Here is a 23,388-nt window from a genome sequence, read left to right on the forward strand (position 1 = left end):
AAGTGGAAGCTTTTCCCCACACACAAATCTCACACTGTCATTACTGTGGATATTGTTTATTGATGAAAGTGTTTTTCATTAGTTTAATAAGTTTAGATGAGAAGAATATTGTTCCATTTGGATTTTTAAAGTTAAGTGTCTTTATCAGCATGGGTTCTTCCCTCAGCATCATCAATAACACAAGTTACAGAAGTTATTTAATGGTTAACAATTGAACTGCTCTGAGTTAATAGGGCAGCATAGATCTTAGGTTCAAATGCATAAACAATAAAGTTTAATGGTGTTATTTTAATTAAACAGCTGCTGTGACTCACAACAAAGAGCTAAAACAACTTTTTTTCATAGAACTCATCCACTTTACAAGGCCGATCTCACATGTGACACCTGAATAAGCCAAAGCTAACTGTCAGCCTTGGGTCTCTATCACATCAGCAGCCTGCCATGGCCTCCAGCAGTTAAATGCTGCAGGTGCAGAAATGTAGCCACAGCGCGGCTTTCAGCAAATCGCCTCAAACCTCCTTTGTTGACCGAGGGACTTAAAGCGTCACCAAAGCTTAAACCCATACAGACTCGTCTGTCACAGTACTATAGGAGACATTTCTGGCAGGCAAACACTTTTACACAGATCACCAGCTAAGTGCTGCTGCCCAAGCAATCTGTGGGTGAACATCTGTGCAAATTAAATAAGCTGATATATTTTAAAGTCACTTCAGAGGTGGAAAAAAAAAGTGATTGGACAGGTTAAAGTCTAATACATTTGATGCATTTTACATTTTATTTCTGAATTAATTAGATGAAGGCAGCAGCCATTTAATGTGATCTCACTTGAAGTTGATCAACTGTAAATGCTAAGTGAATTTGGAAACATCAAATACAGTGTCACAGATCTTTTATGTTGTGAGTGTTTTAATCATTGTTACAATTATTGTAACTTCCAAGGAAAGAAAGCAAAGACTTGGTTTTTGACTCAAACAAATATATATATTACACCGGTATGTATTAAATTCAGCCCCACATTTCAGTCAGAATAACTGAAATTCTTGAACAATTACTCAAAAATGAGATGATCAATAGGAATATAGAGATAGAGATTTTGTCTCCTTCACTTTCTGTGTAAGCCGTCCTGCTCTACTAGTTTTGATTGTTTCTAGAAAATGAACTAACTTTTACCGCCCCTAGCAGTGTGGGAAATACTTCCTATGCTAAATTATGCGTTGTTTGATGACATTTTATGCACACACCAGAGACTATTAAAAACAGAAAAACTTTGCTGCAGCCTCAAATGCCCCTAATTAGTTCCGTGTCCTGAATTACACCTTTGTTATAGAGAAAATAAGGTAACAAAGGAATCCAAAAACTGATTAGGAATGAGAAATAAATCCACTACGCTGTTTTTCAGGGTTATAATTATCCTCACATTAGAATAATTGCAATTAAATACGGTAATTTTGCCCCAAGCACAATAGAACATTGCCTCACAAATAAAAATGTGTTGATGATCCTGAATGTTTGTTTATGCTTTTTAAATATTTATTTATGGGCTTTTTGTGCCTTTATTTGACAGATAGGACAGTTGATAGAGTTGGATATCAGGGAGACAGAGAGTGGGAAATGACATGCAGGAAAGGAACCACAGGTTGGATTTGAACCTGGGCCGCCCGCTTGGAAGACTACAGCTTCCATACATTGGGCGCGCGCTCTAACCACTGCGGCACCAGCACCCCCGGGTTTGAACACATAATTTACTGAGTGACTCAATGTCACATTTTTTGAGTCTTTATAAACCGCTCTGGGAACATGAGGGGGACCTAAAGGTTTACTCAGAAGATACTTGCCATACAGGGGAAGTTAAGATGTTGTACCCTTCAGTGGCCCTGCCTTTGGGCAGTATTCTGTGTGAAAGCAACAACTCAACATGAAGAACTGCAATAATGTGGTATAGTGCATCAAATGGAAACATTTATGTTTAATATTTTACATTGACCCTTTACAAATAAATGAAATGAAATAAAATGTTTGACAGCCCAACTATACATCAAGTACAGTAAAACAAAAAAAATTAATTAAGATTGTCAATATGCACATACCGGTAATAAATATAGAATACAAGAATATACTCTGGTTAATGTGTTTGGATAGTTTGGTTTAAATACCATAACAGCTAACAGAGTATGATTGACTGAGATGCTGGTACAAAGCTGCTTGCAGCCACATCTTGGTCCTCTGTAGAGGAGCCTTCTCCCTGTGTAGAGGATCAGCTTATCGTTGTTATTAACACAAGCTCCCTGAGTCCCACTTAGGATGCTGCACTCCACTCATTATTGTATATCAGCTCACTGTAGCCAGTAGTGTGCAACAAATTTCCCCCTCAAGTGTTAGTAGAGTATGTGCTCATGATCCGATTCACACTGCAGAGAGTCACCCCGGCTGTTGTTGGTGTCATCTCTCTAAGGCCGAGAGCATACTCATGCAAGAGGTGAGAGGTGAGAGGTGAGAGGTCGACCCAAGAGTGCTGAGAGAGACACATCAAAAACTACACCACATTATCACAGCCAGCGGAGATTGTAGCATGTGGGGAGCAGACTGTGCCCAGTTTCTGAACAGTCTGGGTAATACACTGGGGTACTGATGTTTTTTTTTCTTTATTCAGCATTCATACATGGGCTTTAAAACTGAATGTTAGATGAGATGAACACAAGTCCATTCCTGGATTTTTTTCAACCAGATCTTTATGTAGCCGTCTATTTTTCCCATCCGGCTCTGAACTAGATTTTAGTGGGAAGTCCCTCCCTCTATATAATGCAGAGCTAAAATTTCTCCAGAGGGTATTTGCGCATGCGATCCATCTTTTAAAAGTCTAATGAAAAATGGGGTGACAATGCAATCCACCTTTTCATCACTGGTTACAATTCCTCTCTGTTTAAAATATTCTCTTGTTTGCAAGTCTTTGGACATTTCTCCGGCAATTTATTAAACAGAGACCCACTCTGAAGAACCAACACATTCAGACATGTATAAAAATCACTCCTGCAGCCATGAACAAGTTTTCCTCTCTGAAGAGGTTTAGTCATGACACTTTCTTGTTTGGAAGCAATGGCACATGACATGTGATGTAGAGTATGTCATTGCTCTCTTGTGAATGCATCAAAAGGTGGTATACTGTAATATTGCTGTTGTGCATTAAAACTATTATCATTATCCTCATTAATCAGGACCACCATGCCTCTAGTGTTTGAAATGCATTACCCTCAGTGTACAGAAGTCATTCTGGGCCTTTTTGGTTGATTAACTCTGTTTTAGTCTATTTTTCTGTAAATCCAAAGAAAGGCACCAACACTAATCTTACTAATTTAATTGAGCTGACACAAAAAGCTTTTATCATATATTGAACTTTTTAACTTTCAGTAGATTGAGGGGGATATACAAACAGAACAGGTTTAAGAGAAAACTCTCTGCTCTGCAATCAAAAGAAAAGTGGGGCAACGAGTAGACTTAGTTCAGTACTTTATATAAATCCATTTCAACATCTGAAAATGTAAAGCCTCATACCGGCTTAAAGGCAGCCTGGGCAGGTGGCATTATTATGAAGAGCAAGTGACTAAAGTTAGTCAACTCAGCTTAGCTAGCAGCTACATGCTTACTGAATATGTCTTTCAGTATATGTATCCATTACAGTATCACATTAGACAAAGAAATCACATGCACCATTGTCGACAGAACTACTGTCTTCTTCATGGACACCAAAACTCTCACTCTCATACTCCAACAGTAAATGGTAAACCAATCTGGCACTCTTATTAAGACCGGCCAGTAAAAGTGTTTATATCCTTAAGCGTACTCGACCAACTAGATCCAGTCCGACTTGAAGCAAACAGACTTTTTGAACAGAGGAGCAAAGCTTTTGAGACAAAACTGGTGCACTCGCAAACAAGCACTTCAACGACTTTTTCAAATAGTGGGGAAGGTTTTGCTCTCAAACCTGTCTTGTTGGTTTCACCTTAAGCCACCTAAAATCACAGCATATCGGATTTCCAAGGCCTTCATTTACCACTTTCTAAAGTCTTCTGGACTAAGTAGGCTTTCATTAGCTTCTTACCTTAAGGATTCATCATTGTTTCCTTTTGCTGACTCTAGATCTGGACTCTGAAAACAGCAACTCAGACAGGAAACAGAGTGCAATAGTTGGTCAATGAGATGATCTGCTAAGTCAGGTTTCTCTCTCCTCTATGGTTTTTTTCTTCAGAGCACAATTGCTGTTCTGCATAAAGACCATTTCCAAGTAATGATGCTGTTCCCCAAAATAAATGCTGCTTACTGCATGTGGAACAAACTCTCTGCAGATGAGGACAAACAACAGATTATTATAATTATGGCTGAACTTTCCAGTTTAACTTTACCATTAAGTTCATAAAGCATTTTAGTCCTACCGTCGAGAATGGCTTGGTAATACACTTTCCTGCAAAAATGTATTAGTTCAGTGATGAACACGCCATGCTGACTGGGAGATTGTAAATGGATTTTCAGAGCCTCGAGATAAACAGCAACATTTATGTCCTCTGCCAGGATCAGCAACTAATGATTTGATTAAACTGTTTGCAGAATGCTGCAGTCAATCTCATCTGCTGAACATAATTTGTTTTTGATTTTATCTTGGAGAACATCCCCACAGTGATTCAATCTTTTTCACATTCTGCTGTATTAGAAAAGAAAACAATAAAATGAGAATGTGTTCAAGTTGTTTCATTAAGCTCCATCACTGTAAACAGATCATCTTTTTTTTTTTTTAAACAGTTAATAATTCATATTTCATACTTTGCAGCTCGAGTGCTCTCAAATAAGAACCCTCCGGGGTTCAAGCATTTCATTATCTTAACGTCAAGATTTTCATCTGCTGTGTTGTAAAACAAAGTTGCAAACGCATATCCAGTTCCTCGAAGCTGTCCACTGCAGTTGTCTGCCCAAAAATTATCCACTACCTGTGTAATCACTCCTAGAAAAATAAAAGCTACCTTGGCAAAAGTTGATACAAAACAACACAGCAAGCCCTGCCAACAATGTGAGCCACTACAAACTGACTGTGAGACACTGTTGGCTCGCACAATACCTGCACATACGGCACAGCGATGACATTCAGCACTTTTCCAAAAGCTTCATCTGCCATTTAGTGAAACCAACTCAAAAAAAAACAATGTTAGTGTTTGAGTAGAGCTTTTCTGGATCATCTCTGAGTGTGTGAATGCCCCTCTGTTCATGTTATCCTCTTGGTTTAAGGTGTTGTTCATTTATACCCACGGAGACTGAGCCAGAGAGTGGGCGCAGGTGGCTTTTAGGACTTTATAAGAGCATTAAGATTTTCAAGGGAACTCTCAAGGGCTGGCACACACGTTAAGTGTCATGATCAGTGGGGGGGTGAAAAAGTAATTCATTTTTCATGGGAGTTAGAAATGTGTAAGATCCAGATTAAATGCCTAAAATGTGATTCTTGTTCAGCCGGTACAGCTTTCTTTTCTGAGTCTACAAATGGAATATAATATAGACAGTGAGTGTCTTGCATGTACAGAATTTCTTCAATCCATTTAAAAACATTCTGATTAGAGGGTCAAACTTCACTGTTTACATGGAGGCTAAATAAAGTGATCTGATAGCGAGGTGCGTGTCCATGCATCAAGTATGTCATCAGAATGAAATACTTCTGGAATGCACAGAGCTGGTCTTATTCAATGGGACAGCTTCAGTTCTTTCTCGTTAACATAAACAAAAATGTGCTTTAACTTGTGAGAAACGGATCTCTGTTCTTTGGAAATGTTTCTGTCAATGGGCGTGGGTCAATAAAGTTTTTCTCCGGAGTAGGAGCCATTTCAAGCAGAACTTAAGTGTGTTTAAACCTCCGTTACTATTTTCGGGTTTAGTTTTTTGGGAAGCATGGCCAGAGTCACTGTACAAGATGACTCCGCCTGTGTTGTAAGAACCGCCGCTGTCGCTGCAGGTCTCTAGATGTATCTCTTCCGCTAACCCCTCACTGTGTGCCAGAGTTTTCACTCTCCTCCTCTCGTGTCCAACACTTTGGTCAGTCACTTTGGTCAGTTTTTATTTTCCCTTTTTTCTAACTTTTTTTCCCTTCTGTTTCAAAAGCTGCAAGCTCAGTAGTACATAATTACCCTGAAATCGATTAACAGGGGAGAGAGCAAGTCTGCAGGACCTCCAGACATACGCAGTTGAAGAGAGGTGCAGACATGAATAGTAAGAATAGTTTTACCACAACCAGGAAGACACGACTATAGATCAAGTGTGTACATGGATATTGATCTGAAAAACAATTGACATAAAACAATTCTCTCATTGTGAATAAAATTTATTTCTGAATAAGCATTTTTATTCTAATCTGTTTTTTTCTTTTGGGGTATGATGTTTAAAGGGATACTGCATTAAGCTTTGTATCATTAGAAACCTGGTAGTAATTTTGAATGGTCGTGCATCCTGCCCTCATTTTCCCCTGAGATGGGAAATCTTTGTATTTCTAAGTCTGAAAAAGAGCTTCCAGTGACTCAAAATGACGATTTGTGCGTCACTGGAAGCTGTTGCGTTTAGCGGGGTGAAACTACAACGCTAGTTCCTCATATTTTCGACATTGAAGCTACAGACCAATCACAGATCAGTGGGTGGGAATTCACTCCCAGAATCGGAACTTAACGTCCGCCATATTGCTTGGAAGCTATGCTAACAGGCTCTATGGAGAAAGCTGAGTCGTCCTCGCTTTGGCTGCTGCGGCTGCTGGCCGCCGCTAGCCGCCGCGACACCGGCCTCCGCGACACAAGACCAGCCTGTCGGCAGCAACCGTCTCGCGGCTGTATTGCTATATTGCTGGCCGCCGCTGCCAGCTCAGCAGCCGAGACATAAGGCTTGCCTGTCGGCGGCGGTGAGGACGTGGAGCCGGGGCCGGCTCGAGCTGGGGCGGACTGGTAGTGTCGGTGCTCTCACTGTTTGCCTATGGACACAGACATAGAGTCTGTTTTCTGCCAGGAATTTCCAAGATCAATTCTGGAAGAAATCTCGGAATCTGTTGAGGAAATGGCCTCATGTGTTGAAGTAAATATGTCTGTAAATGTTTTATCACTATATTTCTACTGCTATGTTGTATATTTTGGAGAAACTGTGATGATCGAATTTCCCTCTGGGATTAATAAAGTATTTCTGATTCTGTGGGAGTGGCCTGCGGTGCTGTGCATTCTGGGATTTGGTGTCTTTCATCCACATGAGCCAAAAAGACACTTTCTGCCTTTTCTCGGCCAAGAAGGCACCAACTTCAAAATGTATTTCACATTTCTACTACATATATGACCCAATGTCAATACAGATTCATGTTTCAACAGGTGAAGTATCCCTTTAACTGATCACGGATAAAGACGTGATAAGACGGATAAAATAACTGTCTAAATTTTACTGACACTAGAGATTTTCAGATACCACTTTTTCCTTCTTGATACAGATTCCAATAAGAAGATTTAAGTATATACCAATACTGGGTCTTCCAGATCAATTTAAAAATGATAGAAATTATCTGTGGACAAACAGTGACTGTTGACATTTTGATAGCTTTGACTTACATTCAACTCTCTGCTACCTAAACACTGTTTGTAATTGTCAGAACATATTTTGGATTATTATATTGTGGATTATTTTGAGACTAATTGTTGATGGTATTGGAAGGTTGCATCAGATACCTCAGTGCAACACTCTGAGAACTGATGTTTGAGCTAATCAATAATCTTACTCTTGGGATTTTTACATACATATTGTAGCTCTGAAACCTTCTGCCGGGTAGACGTGAACATTCATCTGTCTTACATTGTACATAAGTGCTAGAAATACTTTGGTTTGTGTAATGAGCTATGTATGATATTCTGTCAAATTCTGCTGTGGACGACCATGCTCATCATCGTCTATACCCTCTACATTGTGCAGTAACCTTGTTTTCATTACCATAGTCTTGTGGAAATGTCTTTTAGTTGATGTTGTGTTACTATAGACGACCCCACACAGTATTTCCATCATCACAAAGTTAAGTCTTTTCTCTAAGATGCCCCGTGACGGGGGCAAAAAGCTCTGAGTTGTCCAACTTTCCTGACACAAGTCATTGTTGATCTCACTGTTGTAGGGGAAAGACTCTAGGGCTGCAGATAAGACTGTTGCCATGGTCCTGAAGGAGATACCCAGTAAGGCGTCATCAGAAGGGAAGCCCCTCCTCACAGTGACTACCAAGGTGGGCAGAACCATTTCAGAAACTCCCCCCGCCCTCCTCCCCCACCGCCTCCAAGTGGAACGTTCTCCTGTGTTGGTCATACTAAACTACAGCAAAGCTTTGAGTGTCCTATATCTGACCTTTACTGTCTACTAACTCATTACTTAAGCCTTTTAAATGTTGTTTGTAACAACAAAGCAATAAATCTTTCATTTCCAGCTGCTCTATGGGGTATAAAACCTTTTACTACACCACTACATTTACACAGACACTGAATAGTCATCTTATGATCCATAGAGGCAGCCTCTAATTGCTGCAATTATACACATAACTTTTTTATCTTTTCAAATTAGCCTCTGACAGATTGACACAATGATCTCATACTTAAAACTCATTGTCTATTTTTTTTATGTACAAGGGGGGATTAACCAGAGGGCCACAGAAATTTCCTCTAACATTACTAATCAGGTCACAAAAACTTCCCCATGAACTTTTTTTTTACACCTCATAAGCAGCTAATCCTCTGCACAAACTGCATATGAATTCATGTTCTAAATGCACACAGCATGGCATTGAGCTACTGATTGAACTCTCTGTGTACAAAAAAAAAAATCCTGCAGCAAATTAATGTTTACCCGCTGCTGAGCTTTTCACTTCTCTTTTGCTTTTTAACTATTAAAGTATTATAGGCTGGAGACGTTGCGCCACATGCCAATATGAGTTGTATTGCTCTGTGCTTGATTGCTTTTGTACAGTGTGTGTGTGTGTGTGTGTGTACTGCTGTGTATATCTGTCTGTGTTTTTAATAACCTGTAGCATGCTTCATACTTGTTTGCCTTTCTAACAATGTCTGGTTTATAAGCTGTCAAACAACCAAAAATAATGCTACCACTGAAGTGGAAGGATATAATTAAGTTTCAGCATTTCTGCTGTCAGACAGAAACTGCTGAGTTTGCACCAACAAGATATTATGTGTATTTCTAAAAAAAAAAACAGTACATTTTAAAATCTGTAAATCATAGTTTCTTGCAATGTAAATTACTATAACATGTACATAAATAAATGTTTTCAAAGAACTTTATAAAGCTACAACATCTCAAGGAGTTAAACCCCTGGTATATATTTTCTACTGTATGTGAGAACTGCTGTTCTTCTGAAGCATATAGACACATCGATTGTTTTCCCCCAACATGCTGCAGTGTCACAAAAATCAATGATACAAACCTGTTTGTAGTATATTACTAATGGCAAATATCAATATTGACAGGATGACCGAGAAAAACATACATGAAGCAAATATGTCAGAGCACAACCTCATGTTAGATTTATTCTGTAGTTAGTCATAGTTAAAACAACCATCCAATTCATGAAGACTTTTAAGGAGGCGCAATGGAAAAATACACCCGTTTACATGAATTACAGTAATAAGTTTCATGTTTTCTTTATTATTTAATGGCTGGTTGAAATAAAAGAAGATCCAGTGGTGAAATATTAGTAATGACATTTTGAGACAAGAGGTTTAAGGCACCATTTTCAGGACCGATTACTTCATCTGCAAAATTTAAGCAATAAACAAAAACAAAAGCGGCATGCCGCTGTTCTAATTTTTTTTGCAACACTGTTAGATATTGGTATAAAGGCACAAAGTTAGAGGAAAAAGTGTCAATTTTCTGTAAAGCTGCTAAAACATTTTATTTTTGGTAATTGCGTCTTAATACATCACATAGAGGACTTGTGGTCTATGACCCGCCGTAGCTAAACTGAGTAGTAAGTCTACAGTATCAGGTAACTGTCATTGCTCTCACTCCTCTCTTTCTCTTCCTCACCCCCCCTTCTCTTTCTCTGCGTGAAGTGATAGTCATATTTTACTGCTAAAATTTATAATAATAATACAAACAGTTAGAGTCACCTGAACTCCCATTTTATTCAGAAAGTGCTTTTAAAAATCTGAGTACAACCGACTGTAATATGAAAAGCTGCATCATTTAAATAACAGTATTTGTTAATAATCAATAAAAGCAAATGTAAAAAAAAAACAAGTCATTCCAGAAGTCATTGTAGAGTACCAATTCATGTATTTCTTCAAAAATATATTTTGACCATTTTCTTACCCATTGGTTTACTTGGGGTTTCCAACCTGAAAGTTGCCTTTTAAAAAAGATAATCATAAGCCGTTTTCACATATGCACTCCGGATAATATCTAGATAATAACAGGAGGACCGCTCCGGAGATTGTCCCAACCTAGCCGTTCACATATGCTCCTCACAGCGGGAGACTAGAGGGGAGGGGGGTCGGGGGATTTCCTGAGGTAAGACGTGACGTAAATAAACAATGCGGAAGTAGCAGCCGGAGCAACAGAGTCCGCTACACAACGCTATAATGAGAATATTTGCCTTTATATCAATGCTCTGTGTAATCCAATGGAATGACAACATCAACAAAAGAGCTGAGAACAACATACTGACGAACAGAAAACATAATGCAGCCATTTAATTACGCGCACAGAGATCGTAGCAGTCACGTGCAGACACTTTCGGCAGTCACTGTATATAAACGTCATTTGCGTTCAGACATCAGCTCACCCGAACTTTCTATAAAAAATATTAGGGGTCTGGCCGGAGAAACGCTGTGTAAAGTCAGCGTGAAAAATTTGGCTGTTTGCGTTCACATATAGCCGAAAGCCCCTCCAGGTAGCCTAATCTCCAGAGTTTTTCAGGAGATTTCCTTATGTGTGAAAAGGGTTATAGTATACTTGGCAGAAGTAAGCCACTGTGTAAAGGAAATATAAACACATTACTTTTTCTCACCAGCCAAGGTAGTGGCCAGTTAGTTTAAAATATATATATATTTTTAAAAGGTAGTAGTTACCTGCTAACCTCTGAAGTAAACAGGTGCGGGGACCAAAGGGAGGGTTGGGAAATAGGAGAGTATAGAAAACTACTTTTGCTCTGTTGGTTTCAGTCTTTTCATGGGGTTTGCTGAATAACAGATAACAAAAGAAAATGATTGCCTTATTCTTAAGAAAACATGAATACACAAATAAAGAAAAAGTTCGACAAAGTCCTTTCAGACTTTGTAGCCTTAGGACATATCATGCAAAAACATTGGTGATGAGTCATAAATATCTGTTTAACTACAGTATGAAGGCCTGAGGGAGTGCGTGGAACAGTTCATCACCACCCACAGCAACAGCTTCAAGACCGCTCTAAAGAGTAAACAACATGCTCTTATGATGTCAGAATCAATCAAATTGTTCAGCATTAAGAGTGAAATCATATCATTTATTAGTAATGCTTTAAATCCTGATCACAAATTAAACCACAGATAAACAACACATGATGCAAAATAGTGTCTTTTAGTATCCATGACAACAATTGCTGGAATTATTTCCAGGTTTAATCTAACAACAGTCAGTCTTTGATATTTACACCTTTTCTTGAATGTGGTGTTTTCTATCCTCTCCACCTCCTCCTGTCCTAACCTCAACCTCCTCACCTTCAAAACTCTGACAAGTTCAACTGCTACACCGCTCCCTTAAAAGCCCAAGCGGCACAATTAGCTGAAGTTTTCCATTACATCATTTTCTTTATTCTCCTTTAAGCACTTGTAAACAAGGTGCTTTGCATAGGAGAAGAGGAAAACGGTTTAACAAGATGGGAACAAAGGAGAAAAAATGGCAGGGAAAACGATATCCTTCTCCAAGTGAGAGTAATGAGCAAGCAGCTCAGGAGGGAAACGATAATTGGCGTTTCTATGTTACCTGCTATCAAAGTGCCTGATGCATTTCCCCAGATGAACACAGGAGATGTTCTGTCCCCATTTTCTGGATGATTAGAAGAGGAAAATGCAGAGGTCTCATCTTTTCTAGAACCATTATTTAAAATTGGCCCCAATGGCAATCGCAAGAAGTGCTTTGAAGAACATCAACAACAATCATGCTGCGTGCGGTGCAGATAATGCAATGTCCTTCATTAGGAGAGAGCAAGATGTGACACACAGCTCCATCCTTGGTCCCTAAAAGTTATGACTCAACTTTCAGGTCAAAACATTTCTGTGAAATGTGACATTTCTTTCAGAATAAGCTCAAAACAAAATCAGATTATCACTATTAATTTGCACTGAATGCTAATGTGGCGGGGCCGCTCCTCAATTTGCAGAGCTCTTATCTCAGATAATGTCGAAATATGACAGCGTGCTGATTCTTGGTGATTTTAATATCCCTGTGTGCTGTCCTTCCAAACCACTGGTTGGTGAATTTCTTAATTTAATTGACTCTTTTAATTTCACACAGCATGTAACTGGTCCCACCCATAAACTTGGGCACACACTTGATTTAGTTTTGACAACTGGTTGTCCTGTTTTTAATATGGAAATAATTGACCCTCACCTCTCAGATCACAGTGTAATTATGTTTAATGTTTCTCGACCTGTTTCTCAGTCAACTGTTCTCCTTCCTGTTCGCTGCTCTGGCCACATTAACTCCTCTACCGCTAGTATTTTTTCAGCTGCCCTCATAGCTGCCCCAGACATTCTCATCATTGAGGCCTCACCTCCCGAGCTCAGCACAGAGGAACTCAGTACCTTATTTAATTCCACCTGCTCCTCCATTCTAGAGGCCATTGCTCCCTTTAAATCAAAAAAACCTGAACCAAAATCTCAACCTTGGCTCACTGACACAACTAGAGCCTTAAGGAGCGATTGTCGTAAAGCCGAGCGGAAATGGAAGCAGGATAAGCTCCAGATTTCCTATGATATCTTAAAGGACCAGCTGTTAAGGTACCAGCAAGCAGTTAAGGCAGCAAGAGCAAAACATTTCTCTGACATTATTTCAAAGAACTACCATAACCCTAAGGTCCTCTTTAGTACCATAAATTCTCTCATCTGTCCGTCTACCAGAATCACCCAAGGTGTGCCGTTAAGTAAATGTGACGACTTCTTGAAGTTCTTCACTGGTAAAGTTGAAAGCATTCGAAAGAGCATTGAAGTACCAACGATGGATGTTTCTGTCTCTCTTATTCGCTCTGCCCAGTTGAACTGGTTTGAGCCCATCTCACTAGCCTCACTTAAAGAAACTGTTTTTAACATGAAATCTACAACCTGCCCGCATGACATAGTTCCTACTCGTCTTGTTAAGGAGGCCTTTGACTCCATTGGGCCAAGTATCCTCTCAATTGTAAACAGCTCCTTGGCATTCGGCAAAGTCCCAGCCTTTCTTAAACATGCTGTGGTGCAGCCTCTGTTAAAGAAACCATTTCAAAACTACCTTTCCTCTCCAAAATACTAGAAAAGGTTGTTCTGCACAAACTTTTGCCCTACCTTCACCAAAATAATATACTTGATAAATTTCAGTCAGGTTTCAGGGTAGCTCACAGTACTGAGTCCGCCTTACTAAAAGTCCATAATGATCTCTGACTCACAGTCGATTCAGGAAACTGTGCTGTCCTGGTTTTATTGGACTTGAGTGCCGCTTTTGATACCGTCAATCACGCCACTCTAATTGATCGCCTTATATACGGTTGGTGTTGGAGGCTCCGCCCTGAATTGGTTCATCTCCTATTTAAAAAATAGAACGTTCTCAGTGAACATAGGCAATTCCTCTTCCTTTACAGCCAATCTGTCCTGCGGGGTACCTCAAGGCTCCATCCTAGGCCCTATTCTTTTCTCCATTTACATGCTCCCGTTTCAATAAATCATGGAAAAGCACAACATTTCTTATCACTGTTACGCAGATGATACCCAACTATACCTACCCATAAACCCAAAAAATCAATCAGACTGAAATTCTCTTACACAGTGCCTGGAAGACATCAAATGCTGGATGGCCCAGAATCTCTTACAGCTGAATGAGAACAAAACTGAAGTGGTTCTTTTTGGACCCTCCGAAGCCATAAAACAGGTCCCAAGCAGCTTAGGTCATCTTTCCTCCCTCATCAAGCCACACGCTAAGAACCTTGGAGTAATATTTGATTCCGCCTTCACATTTGAATACCAGATCAATTCAGTAGTTAAAACCAGTTTCTTTCAGCTAAGAACCATCTCGAAACTTAAACCTATCCTCTCCTTTCATGACTTCATCTCGTCCCGTCTCGACTACTGTAACTCCCTGTACTCGGGGATCAGCCAGTCATTCCTATCACGACTGCAACTGGTTCAAAATGCTGCAGCCAGGCTGCTTACTGGCTCACGTAAAAGGGAGCATATCAGTCCTGTTTTAGCCTCTCTTCACTGGCTTCCAATTCGTTACAGAATTGATTTTAAGGTTGCATTGTTTATTTTTAAAGCACTAAATGGCCTGGTACCCTCTTATATTATCAGCCCCTACACAACAGCCAGGCCCCTCAGATCCTCTAACATGGGCCTCCTAGCTGTACCTCACTCTCACTTTAAACTTCGAGGTGACCGAGCCTTTGCGGTCAAGGCCCCTCACTTGTGGAACAGCCTTCCTCCCTCAGTCAGGTCTGCCCCCTCTGTGGAATCTTTTAAGTCCCGCCTCAAAACACATTTCTACACGTTGGTCTTTGAGTCCTAGTTAGGTTGCTTATACTTCTTTCAAATGTACTTCTATCAAATGTCTTATAATATTATTGTCTAATTATATTGTTAGTATTCTGTGTGCATGTGTGTAAGCAAACATGTATGTGTGAGTTTTGCCTTGTTATTTTTGTTTTGTTTTTGAATCTGTATTGCTCTCTTGTTTCATGTACAGCACTTTGGTCAGCTGTTGCTGTTTTTAAACGTGCTTTATAAATAAATGTGATTGATTGATTGATAATGTAATTAGGGTCTAAAGCTCTCAATGGCAATGCAGTCCAATATTAACTTTTTGTCACAACAGCCAAGGTGCCGGGTAAATAAAAAGAATCGGTCCCTGAATGCAGGCATGCTTATGTTTAACATGATACAATATTTAGGATGTGAATTAACCATCCGAGTTCAGCATGGTAATATGCTAACATTTGTAATTTAGAGCTAAACACATGGTGAGGCAGAGGCTTTGTCTTGTTGTCCTCATGGGTTAAAATTGACCCTATCTGGTTTGACTGGTTATAAATCATGAGCTATATCACATAATTATGTGTCGCACCTAATTGTGTTCAAAGTCATTATCAGTGATAACCAAACTTGACACTTGTTTATGAAATTAAAGGTTGAAGGACCTCATTAATAGTAATTCTCGAAATAAAAATAATTTATGGATTATTATGGATAATTACGAACTGGTATTTGACAAATAATAGTAAGTATACTAACAGGTCAGATCTGACTGATTCAAATGTATACAAAAAAAAAAAACAGAGAACAGAGAAAATCAATTTCATGTACAAAAACAAAAAAAATCTTTACTTTAGTTGCAACCATTGACAAAATGTAGTTTTCAGAATTGTTTCAATTCTTTCTAAAAAGCACAGAAAACAGGCTGGGTTTAGTTGTTGTTGAGATGTAGGCAGACACGTCAAGTGTGCAGGAAGACAGCCATTTTTATTTGTATGATTGACAATAAATATTCCTAAAAAAGTTTAATACTGTACCTTGTCCAGGTTTGTCGACTCCCCCTTTGTTCTGGTTGTAGCGCAGGATAATTTGGTGCTTTTTGTCTTCCTTACTGCTCACAGCAGTATATCCATTTGAAGTGTTCATCAGGAGCACATTTCTTCTTTTTTGGGGTCAGTAGGACACAAGTGCATGTGTCTCAGTGAAAGTGAACTCTGATGAGAATCGAGCCCTTTCTCTGGCTGCCAAAAGTTCAGGGGGAAGCTCAGGTCTGTTCTTCCTAACCAATACCACCAAAGTCATCTTTCTTCAGTAAATCCTGTCCAAGGGCATATTATCAACTCATTTTTTCTGGTTGTCCATCAAAAGGTTTGCCAGTGAAACTTTGCATGTTCCAGGCATAGTTTTTCCTAGCATTGCAGACAACCCAGATTTTTATGCCATACTTTCTTGGTTTACTTTTTGATTTGAACGATTTGAAGGCCCAGCGACCTCTGAAGGGAACCAAGCACTCATCCACTGTCACATCAGCTTCAGGATTGTTAATCAGATGCAGCAAGTTTGTTTCGTACACAGCATGTTCGTCTTGTGCAAGATCATCAACTGTCATCAATCACTCTTGAAATTACATGTAACCCCTTGAGTGACATGAAAAATTGTCCTTTCAGACTGGGCATGCCATAGGCTAAATGTAGCTTCTTTACTGGATCTGTAGACACAAGCTGCAACCAACAGACCCAGGTAATCTTTTGAATTGACTCCGGGAGAAATAGCTTAAAATTGGACTTGATGCCATCAGCACGAAATATTGCATTCCTTGTTGGACAACGGGGACTTCTTTCTCTCTCTGCCCCAGCATGTGTCATCTGTCATTTGAAGGAATGGAAGACCAGAGCAAATTTCCATCCTTTGACTGGAAACCATCTTTCATTTCAGTATGTTCTCCTTCCTCATCTCTTGAGTCATCCTCCTTCTCAGCTGAAGCATTATCATAATTTTCAGTGTTGCCCTCTACTTCTGACACTTCTTCCTCTCCTTCACATTCCTCCTGGTCATTTTCCTCTTCAATGGGGTCCAGATAAAATCAAGAGCCTATGAAGCAGTATAGCACCTCTCCATGTTTCTGTCTCAGACTCAAATGTGAAATTATCCAAACGCTGGGGGTTTTGTTGCCTTTTGATTTTTTTCTATTGTTTATATTGTCCCAAAGGCAGAAAAGCACATCAAAAGGTCCAATATGAACAGTTTTTACAAAGGTGCAGCTTTAAAGTTGTGACTGTGTTTTTATATCTGTGTGTGTCTCTCTGTGTTCTGCTGGAGAAAATCAGTGTGATCAATTGCCCCATCACATTACCTGTGGGTCACTGCTTCTGTTGAAGGGGTTTTTTGTGTGTGTGTGTGTGTCTGAGTGTGTGTTTATGTCTTATACAGTCTATGGTGTGTGTCTGTGTGTGTGTGTGTGTGAGTGTGTGAGTGTGTGTGTGTGTGTGTGTGTGTGTGTGTGTGTGTGTGTGCGTGTCAAACAGTTTATGGTATGTGTGTTGTCTCAAAGTTTGGGTCCCCAGAGTTCAGGGAAAAGTAGTAATGGAACCATTTATACGTGTCTGCAGATTTGAAGTTTGTGTGTCTGAGTGTGTATGTCTTTGTCTGTGTGCGCTTGTTGTCTAGAAGCTCATCATTCAAGAAAAAGTTGTAATGAAATCAGTTTGACATATCAACTTTGATTTGTGTGTTCAGTGTGTGTGTGTACATCTTCTGCAAAAACACAATTGGATGACCCTTAGCACCATAGCCCCCTAGGTCATTCTTTTCCCCCCGAAGAAAACAAAAGCTAGTTTTAAAACACTCATAATTCATTGTAAGTTTTCATCATGAAGGACATTTGCAAAGGGCGTGGTAGGGAACCATGCATGTCGTTTTTAGGCAATTAGATGAAAAAATCCATATTATTTTTAAATTAAGACTTTGAAAATGGGTAAAAAAAGACCTGAGGACAACATAAAGGTTAACACAGTTATATTTTACTGGGAATATGACAATGCTGCCAACTTTCAACACTAAATATGACTCAGAAGGGCTGAAAGCCAAGATTCTGTTAACATCTGTCATTACTCTTAAACATTTTTTATGAATTAAATATGTTACTTTGAGATTACGGCTTGCTGCAAATGTGCAGCATTCAGCTCCTTGGCAGTAGTGACCTTCAGTCATTCAGCCAAACCATCAAAAACAGATACCCTGCAGGGACAGCTGTAGCCTGCATTTAGAGGACATTTTTAATGCTAAAAAATAAAAAGAGAGCTCCAAGATCATCTATTGTGTGGGGAATTTTTACACAGACTACAGGGGATTTATCCAAGAATCTCTGTTTAATGTAGAGTAACTCTTGAATGTCCTCCAATAGATGCTTTGTAAATAAAAAATGTTATTCATTGACAGGCATTGACAGATGCTTCTCTGGTTTCCATCAATTCAGCCACTGTAAAAGTGTGCATGTATGAATTTATTTACACTGTTAGCTTCTCTCTCTCCGCCACCTTGGCCTGTGAGTTCATTTCGGACCCTGCTTGTATATATAGTTACGGATACATCTGTACATTGAATCCATTAAAGAAAACTATTAAAACTAACTAACTTAAAAAAAAAACATTGATAGGTTTAGCTAAGGTTTATGTATTTGATTTATTTATCATATTAATTGTTTATAAAACAATAAAGCGCAGACATGTCTCTATCACGTAGTCCCAGAGCCTTGTGGGATTTATTTTTATGTCAACTTTATACAATAATCAGTTTACACTTACATTAAACACCACCTGTCAGACATTAGACTAGACAAACTTTATAGATGATTATTTTGGTAATTAAGTTGTTAAAATGTTTACAATGGTTGCATATGTGAGTTGACCAAATCAATATTGATAAGTACCATAGTAAAATACTGTGTGTATAATTAGTATTTGTTTTGGAGAAAATAGGCTCCTTTTCCTGCCTTGTGACATACTGATCTGCTATGAAGCTAACTAACAACTAACACTAAGACTCAAACTGAAAAAGTGTTTGGGTATGACTAATTTTAATGGTGGATTAATACTGCTGTTTTATTTACCTTAATCGCATTATTTATGTCTTCAGTCAATACAGTGACAAGGGTTTAATGGTAACTCTTAGCTTTTATTAAGCAGAGATTAAATAAGGCTTCTTCCTCTTTCACAATAATAACCATTGTAATAGATTCAATGGTTTACCGCCTCAGCCTACAATTACACTTTCCCTGAACAAGCAGAGTGTAAATTACCGAATACAAGCGACCTTTAAAAACAAGTTTATCCCTGTGTGATTTGTCATGTGCATTGAAAATTGGGGAGGAAATGCATGAATGGCTGGGCAGGCAGCAGCAGAGGATGAAATCGGGTTACTTCACACTGTGAGACTTCACATGAACCGAAGCTGTATTCTGATGCCAGCAAAGCAAATATTCTAATTACCTGTGCTGGATCAGCAATCTTACAGTGCAGCAAAAATACCCAACAACATAATGATCTTTCATGTGGTTTTTTGTTTGAATTTTTTGTATGCAGAAAAATGTTGTGCTTCTTTTGTGTAATTACAGTAAATTTATAAATTAAATCTCATAACATGGGTAATTATCCTCAAAGCATATTTGTTTTTATTATCTCTTTGATGGATATTATCTGGCAAAATGAACAATTTTACTTTTAAATGAATTTGATTAAAGCAAATTTGTCAGGATGACGGCTGTTTTACTCGTAACAATTTTACTACATGAACTGCATGTGTGTGTGTGTGTGTGTGTGTGTGTGTGTGTGTGTGTGTGTGTTTCTGTGAGTGTGTGTAACTGCTGATAATTTAAATACACGGAACTTTAATTAATGTTAGATCACAATTTATCAGAGAATTAAATAACAATGTCATAAGCTGCTGTACCACATGCGTAATTGCGCACAACAGACGCATTTAAGCCGGGCTACATGTGACAAAATAACAATTAACTTCATCCTGGGGCTTTAAGACGTTGACAGGACTTCATCCAGCTCTTCTAAAACGTAAGTCTTCAATTCTTATGTTTGGAAATAGGCTATTCAGATGACAATTAGACATTACACAACGTTTGGTCAAACACTTTATTAAATTGATGCAGAACGTTTCAGGTTTTCAGTCACCTCTTCTCAAGTCACATTAATGACAAGTAGAAAGAGGTTTCTCTCCGCCCTTGACCGACATCTCTGTCTGTCTCTCTAGGACCTCTTCAGAATGGACCCAGAGTCGTGTCGGTTGGCCAGCACTGGAGAAGGAGGACAGGCACCCACCATTGCCGGTCTCAGTGGGGCTGGTCACCAGGCTAGTTTGTGCAGCCGACGGCTGGAGGCCATTTGTGCCTGCGGGGGTTAATTATCTGGAAAATAAATAAAATAATATCAATAAACTCTGCATCTTTGCAATTATTTATTTGTTTGATATGGACAGGGCTACAAAATACTAGTAGTCTAGGTTATTAAATATTTACCATTACCCATCTCTGACACAGGTCCAGGTTCGTCTCTGTCCACCGCCACTTGAGAAATTGAAGCTGAACAACCCCGGACTGGACTTTTTTTTGCGATATTAAGCACTTGTTTTTAACCTGAATGTAAAAAGTATTGTATCATAGCCTAGACTATACAAGTAACGTATCATGCATGCGTAAATTAAATATTAAAACCTCCGCTGGAATCGGGCCGCAAACCAGACAGAAGAGATTTCCTTCCAAAAATGGTTTTTGTTTTGATGCCATTCAATCCCACTTTTCAGGCTGCCAAACAACACAATTGTATTCCTTTCTACTTCTCATATTATGTTGTCACTTTCCAGGACATAGCGGTTTCTCTTATGAATTATTTTTAGGGTCTATTTTGGGATAGGACAAGGGATAGAGCCAGAAATCGAGGAGAGTGGGGAATGACATTGGGGGAAGGAGCCACAGGTCGGATTTGAACCTGGGACTTCCGCTTGAGGGACTGTTGTCACCTTAAGGGGGGGCAGGTGCTCTAACCACTGGGCTACTGACGCTCCAGCAGTTTCTCTTCTTTGCCATATTACATACCTCCATAAACTTTGGTTTTCTGGAAAATAAAGGCACAGAATACAGACACAAAGTTACATTTGTATGTTGTGCACTGAGCGATAATAAATGCATCCTTATACGTGTACTTGCAATAAAGCCTGCATTATGCAGGTTATGGTAACAGAGGGTCCTCTATATTGTTTGTCCTACCCATTTTTTTGATGTGATGCTGAAGGTTAATCATTTAAAAAACTATTTGTACAAACCTCTTCCTGAAAGAATAAGCCGTGTTAAAGCCTTCTTAACTTGATATTATAATATAGCTGTATGGTGATGTCTGTATTTTGTCATTTTGTAATATATATGTATCCAAGGTCTTGGTAAATGGAAAGTTTTAATTCAAATTCTTTATTAGATATTGAATATAAGCAAGGACGGGAGAGAAAAAATCTTGATCATTTCAGCAGCTATTATATTTAAAAAAATAGAAGTGAGGTTTACAGGACCCTGAACAATGAGGGTGTAATATCGAGCACATGGGGTAAACAATGTTACATTACAATAGAGTATAGATAACTTTACATGTCTACTCTCTGTAGACATACTATAAAAAACCCATTCAGCAACTCTCATATATAGCATTGTGTGCTGTCCATTCTTGCTTGGTAATTAATCTTTTAGCACCTTCATTAAAATTCTGTAAGCGAGCTTGGTCTGCAGAGCAACAATAGCAAATGTCATGTTTGTTAGCTGCCAGCATTTTATACACTGCAAAGGCTGATGTTAGTGGAGGTGGCTCACCATCACTATGGGCCAAAACTGGTTTTCACCTCAAAATGATGAATCACTAGTTAGCATATTTTGGCCAGCTGCAGCTGGAGTATCGTGACTTCAGGGTGCTGATCATAAATTGGATGTAAGCTATTCCACAGCTGCACTGGCATGCATACAAATTGGTGAATCACAGGCAAGGTAATTAGCATTTTCATGACTTGGAAGGTGAGATAAGCAGTAATGGTGGACATCCATTAGGTTTCACTCACCTTAGATAATCTATGTCGTTTTCTCAATGGTGACTCATTCAGTGACATGTCATGTACTATATTAACATAACCATCTTTCAATAATAAAATGACTTATTAAATACAATGGTGATTTAAATAAATGACAGCCAGTTTTCTTAATACATGCACCTAGGTTTTTAAACAGAAATTTTAACTCCTGGTAGAATTTGTGTTATTATTATCATTATTATTATTATTAGTAGTATTAATTAACACAACATGGCCTATATACATTAAGATTGGACTTCCATGCTGAGTGAGAGCCTGAACAGTTTTTTCTGTTTTCTGTTTCAGTTGGTGAGTGAGCAACAAGAGAGCCGCCCCCTCCTAAGCCCCTCCATCGACGATTTTCTCTGCGAGACCAAGTGTGATGGGCTTTCCCGCCCATTGACTTCCAACACAGCTGGTACATTACAATCATTTCCATCTGCAAATACAATCAATTTAACTGGTTGCATGCAAAAAATACATAGGATGCTAACCAGTACTACTAGTTGTAAATCTTGAATTTGCTTTTTTGGGATTGAACTGTGCAATGACTCTACAGTATCTAACTGAAATACAAAGGGTTTTGAGTAGCAAACAGTCATTTACTTCTGCTTTGAAAATAAAATATATCACTAAACATAATTAAACACAGATTATGTGATTATTAAAAACACAATTATGTGCCCATTTTAAAGGGATCATTGATGGACAATGTACTGTGAATTCTAATTATGGCTCATTTTTGTTCCCACTTTTCCAGTTACTGTGGGTTTCCATGCTTCTTGAAGGATAGAAAATAGTCTCAAAGAAGATTCAGATAACAGAAGAAATTGGAGTTAATTTGACTACATGAGCCATAAATGTATATGTGTTTGATTCTTGCACAATAGTCACATGTCCATCCAAATGTACTGCAGATTTGAGAAGAAACAGAACGGCATACAGATGTGCATCTTATCCACTTCTGTTAGGTAAATTCATATTAATAGTGCGGTGCATGAAGATAAGGAGTAGATCGGAATTAATCAATAAATAAGAAAAACTAGAGACAAAGTTATGAAAATAGTAACATAATATAAGGTTTTTGTGTGTACCTATATACCAATGTTCCCTTCTTAGTCAAGCAGTTAAACAGATATTGCATTTTTGGATAATTTTTACATTTCTTTCCATTAAACTGTGTATTATTATGTAACTATCTGATATTTGCATTAGTGAAATGGAAATAGTCATTGTGTAAGTCTTTGGTTTTTATATAACCTTATCATAAACAAGTTTTCTGTCTATTAAAATGTTCTAAACAAGCAGTCAAATGTAAAATATGAGACTAATTCAAGTCACTAAATGAGATTTTCATGCAAAATTGCTGATTGCTTTTTTTTAGTTTGAGTTGGGGACAACTATATCACTAAAGCACGCAGGAAATATGTGTCTCCCTTTATGTATATGTATGTTGCACCGGATGTTCAGTACAAGCTTAAATTCTGACAATAAGTAATCTAAAAATCATCCAGGTCAAAGTAAGGATTTGAGAAATCGA

At 38.6% G+C, this 23,388-nt stretch overlaps 1 protein-coding gene across 2 annotated transcripts in view; it reads left to right on the top strand.

Moving 5' to 3' along the window:
- The window catches only part of pex5la (peroxisomal biogenesis factor 5-like a), a 92,912-nt gene that overhangs the window by 31,870 nt on the left and 37,654 nt on the right, over window positions 1-23,388 (top strand). The window contains exons 2-3 of one of the 2 annotated variants that reach the window (XM_061033617.1): window positions 8,156-8,260; window positions 22,155-22,266. In XM_061033617.1, the coding sequence (XP_060889600.1) occupies window positions 8,156-8,260; window positions 22,155-22,266 (217 nt within the window). The remainder of the gene's footprint in view (window positions 1-8,155; window positions 8,261-22,154; window positions 22,267-23,388) is intronic. The other variant, XM_061033618.1, reaches the window with a different exon arrangement.

The sequence above is a fragment of the Labrus mixtus genome, chromosome 3 (genome assembly GCF_963584025.1).
Source record: "Labrus mixtus chromosome 3, fLabMix1.1, whole genome shotgun sequence".
NCBI classification, from domain to species: Eukaryota; Metazoa; Chordata; class Actinopteri; order Labriformes; family Labridae; genus Labrus; species Labrus mixtus.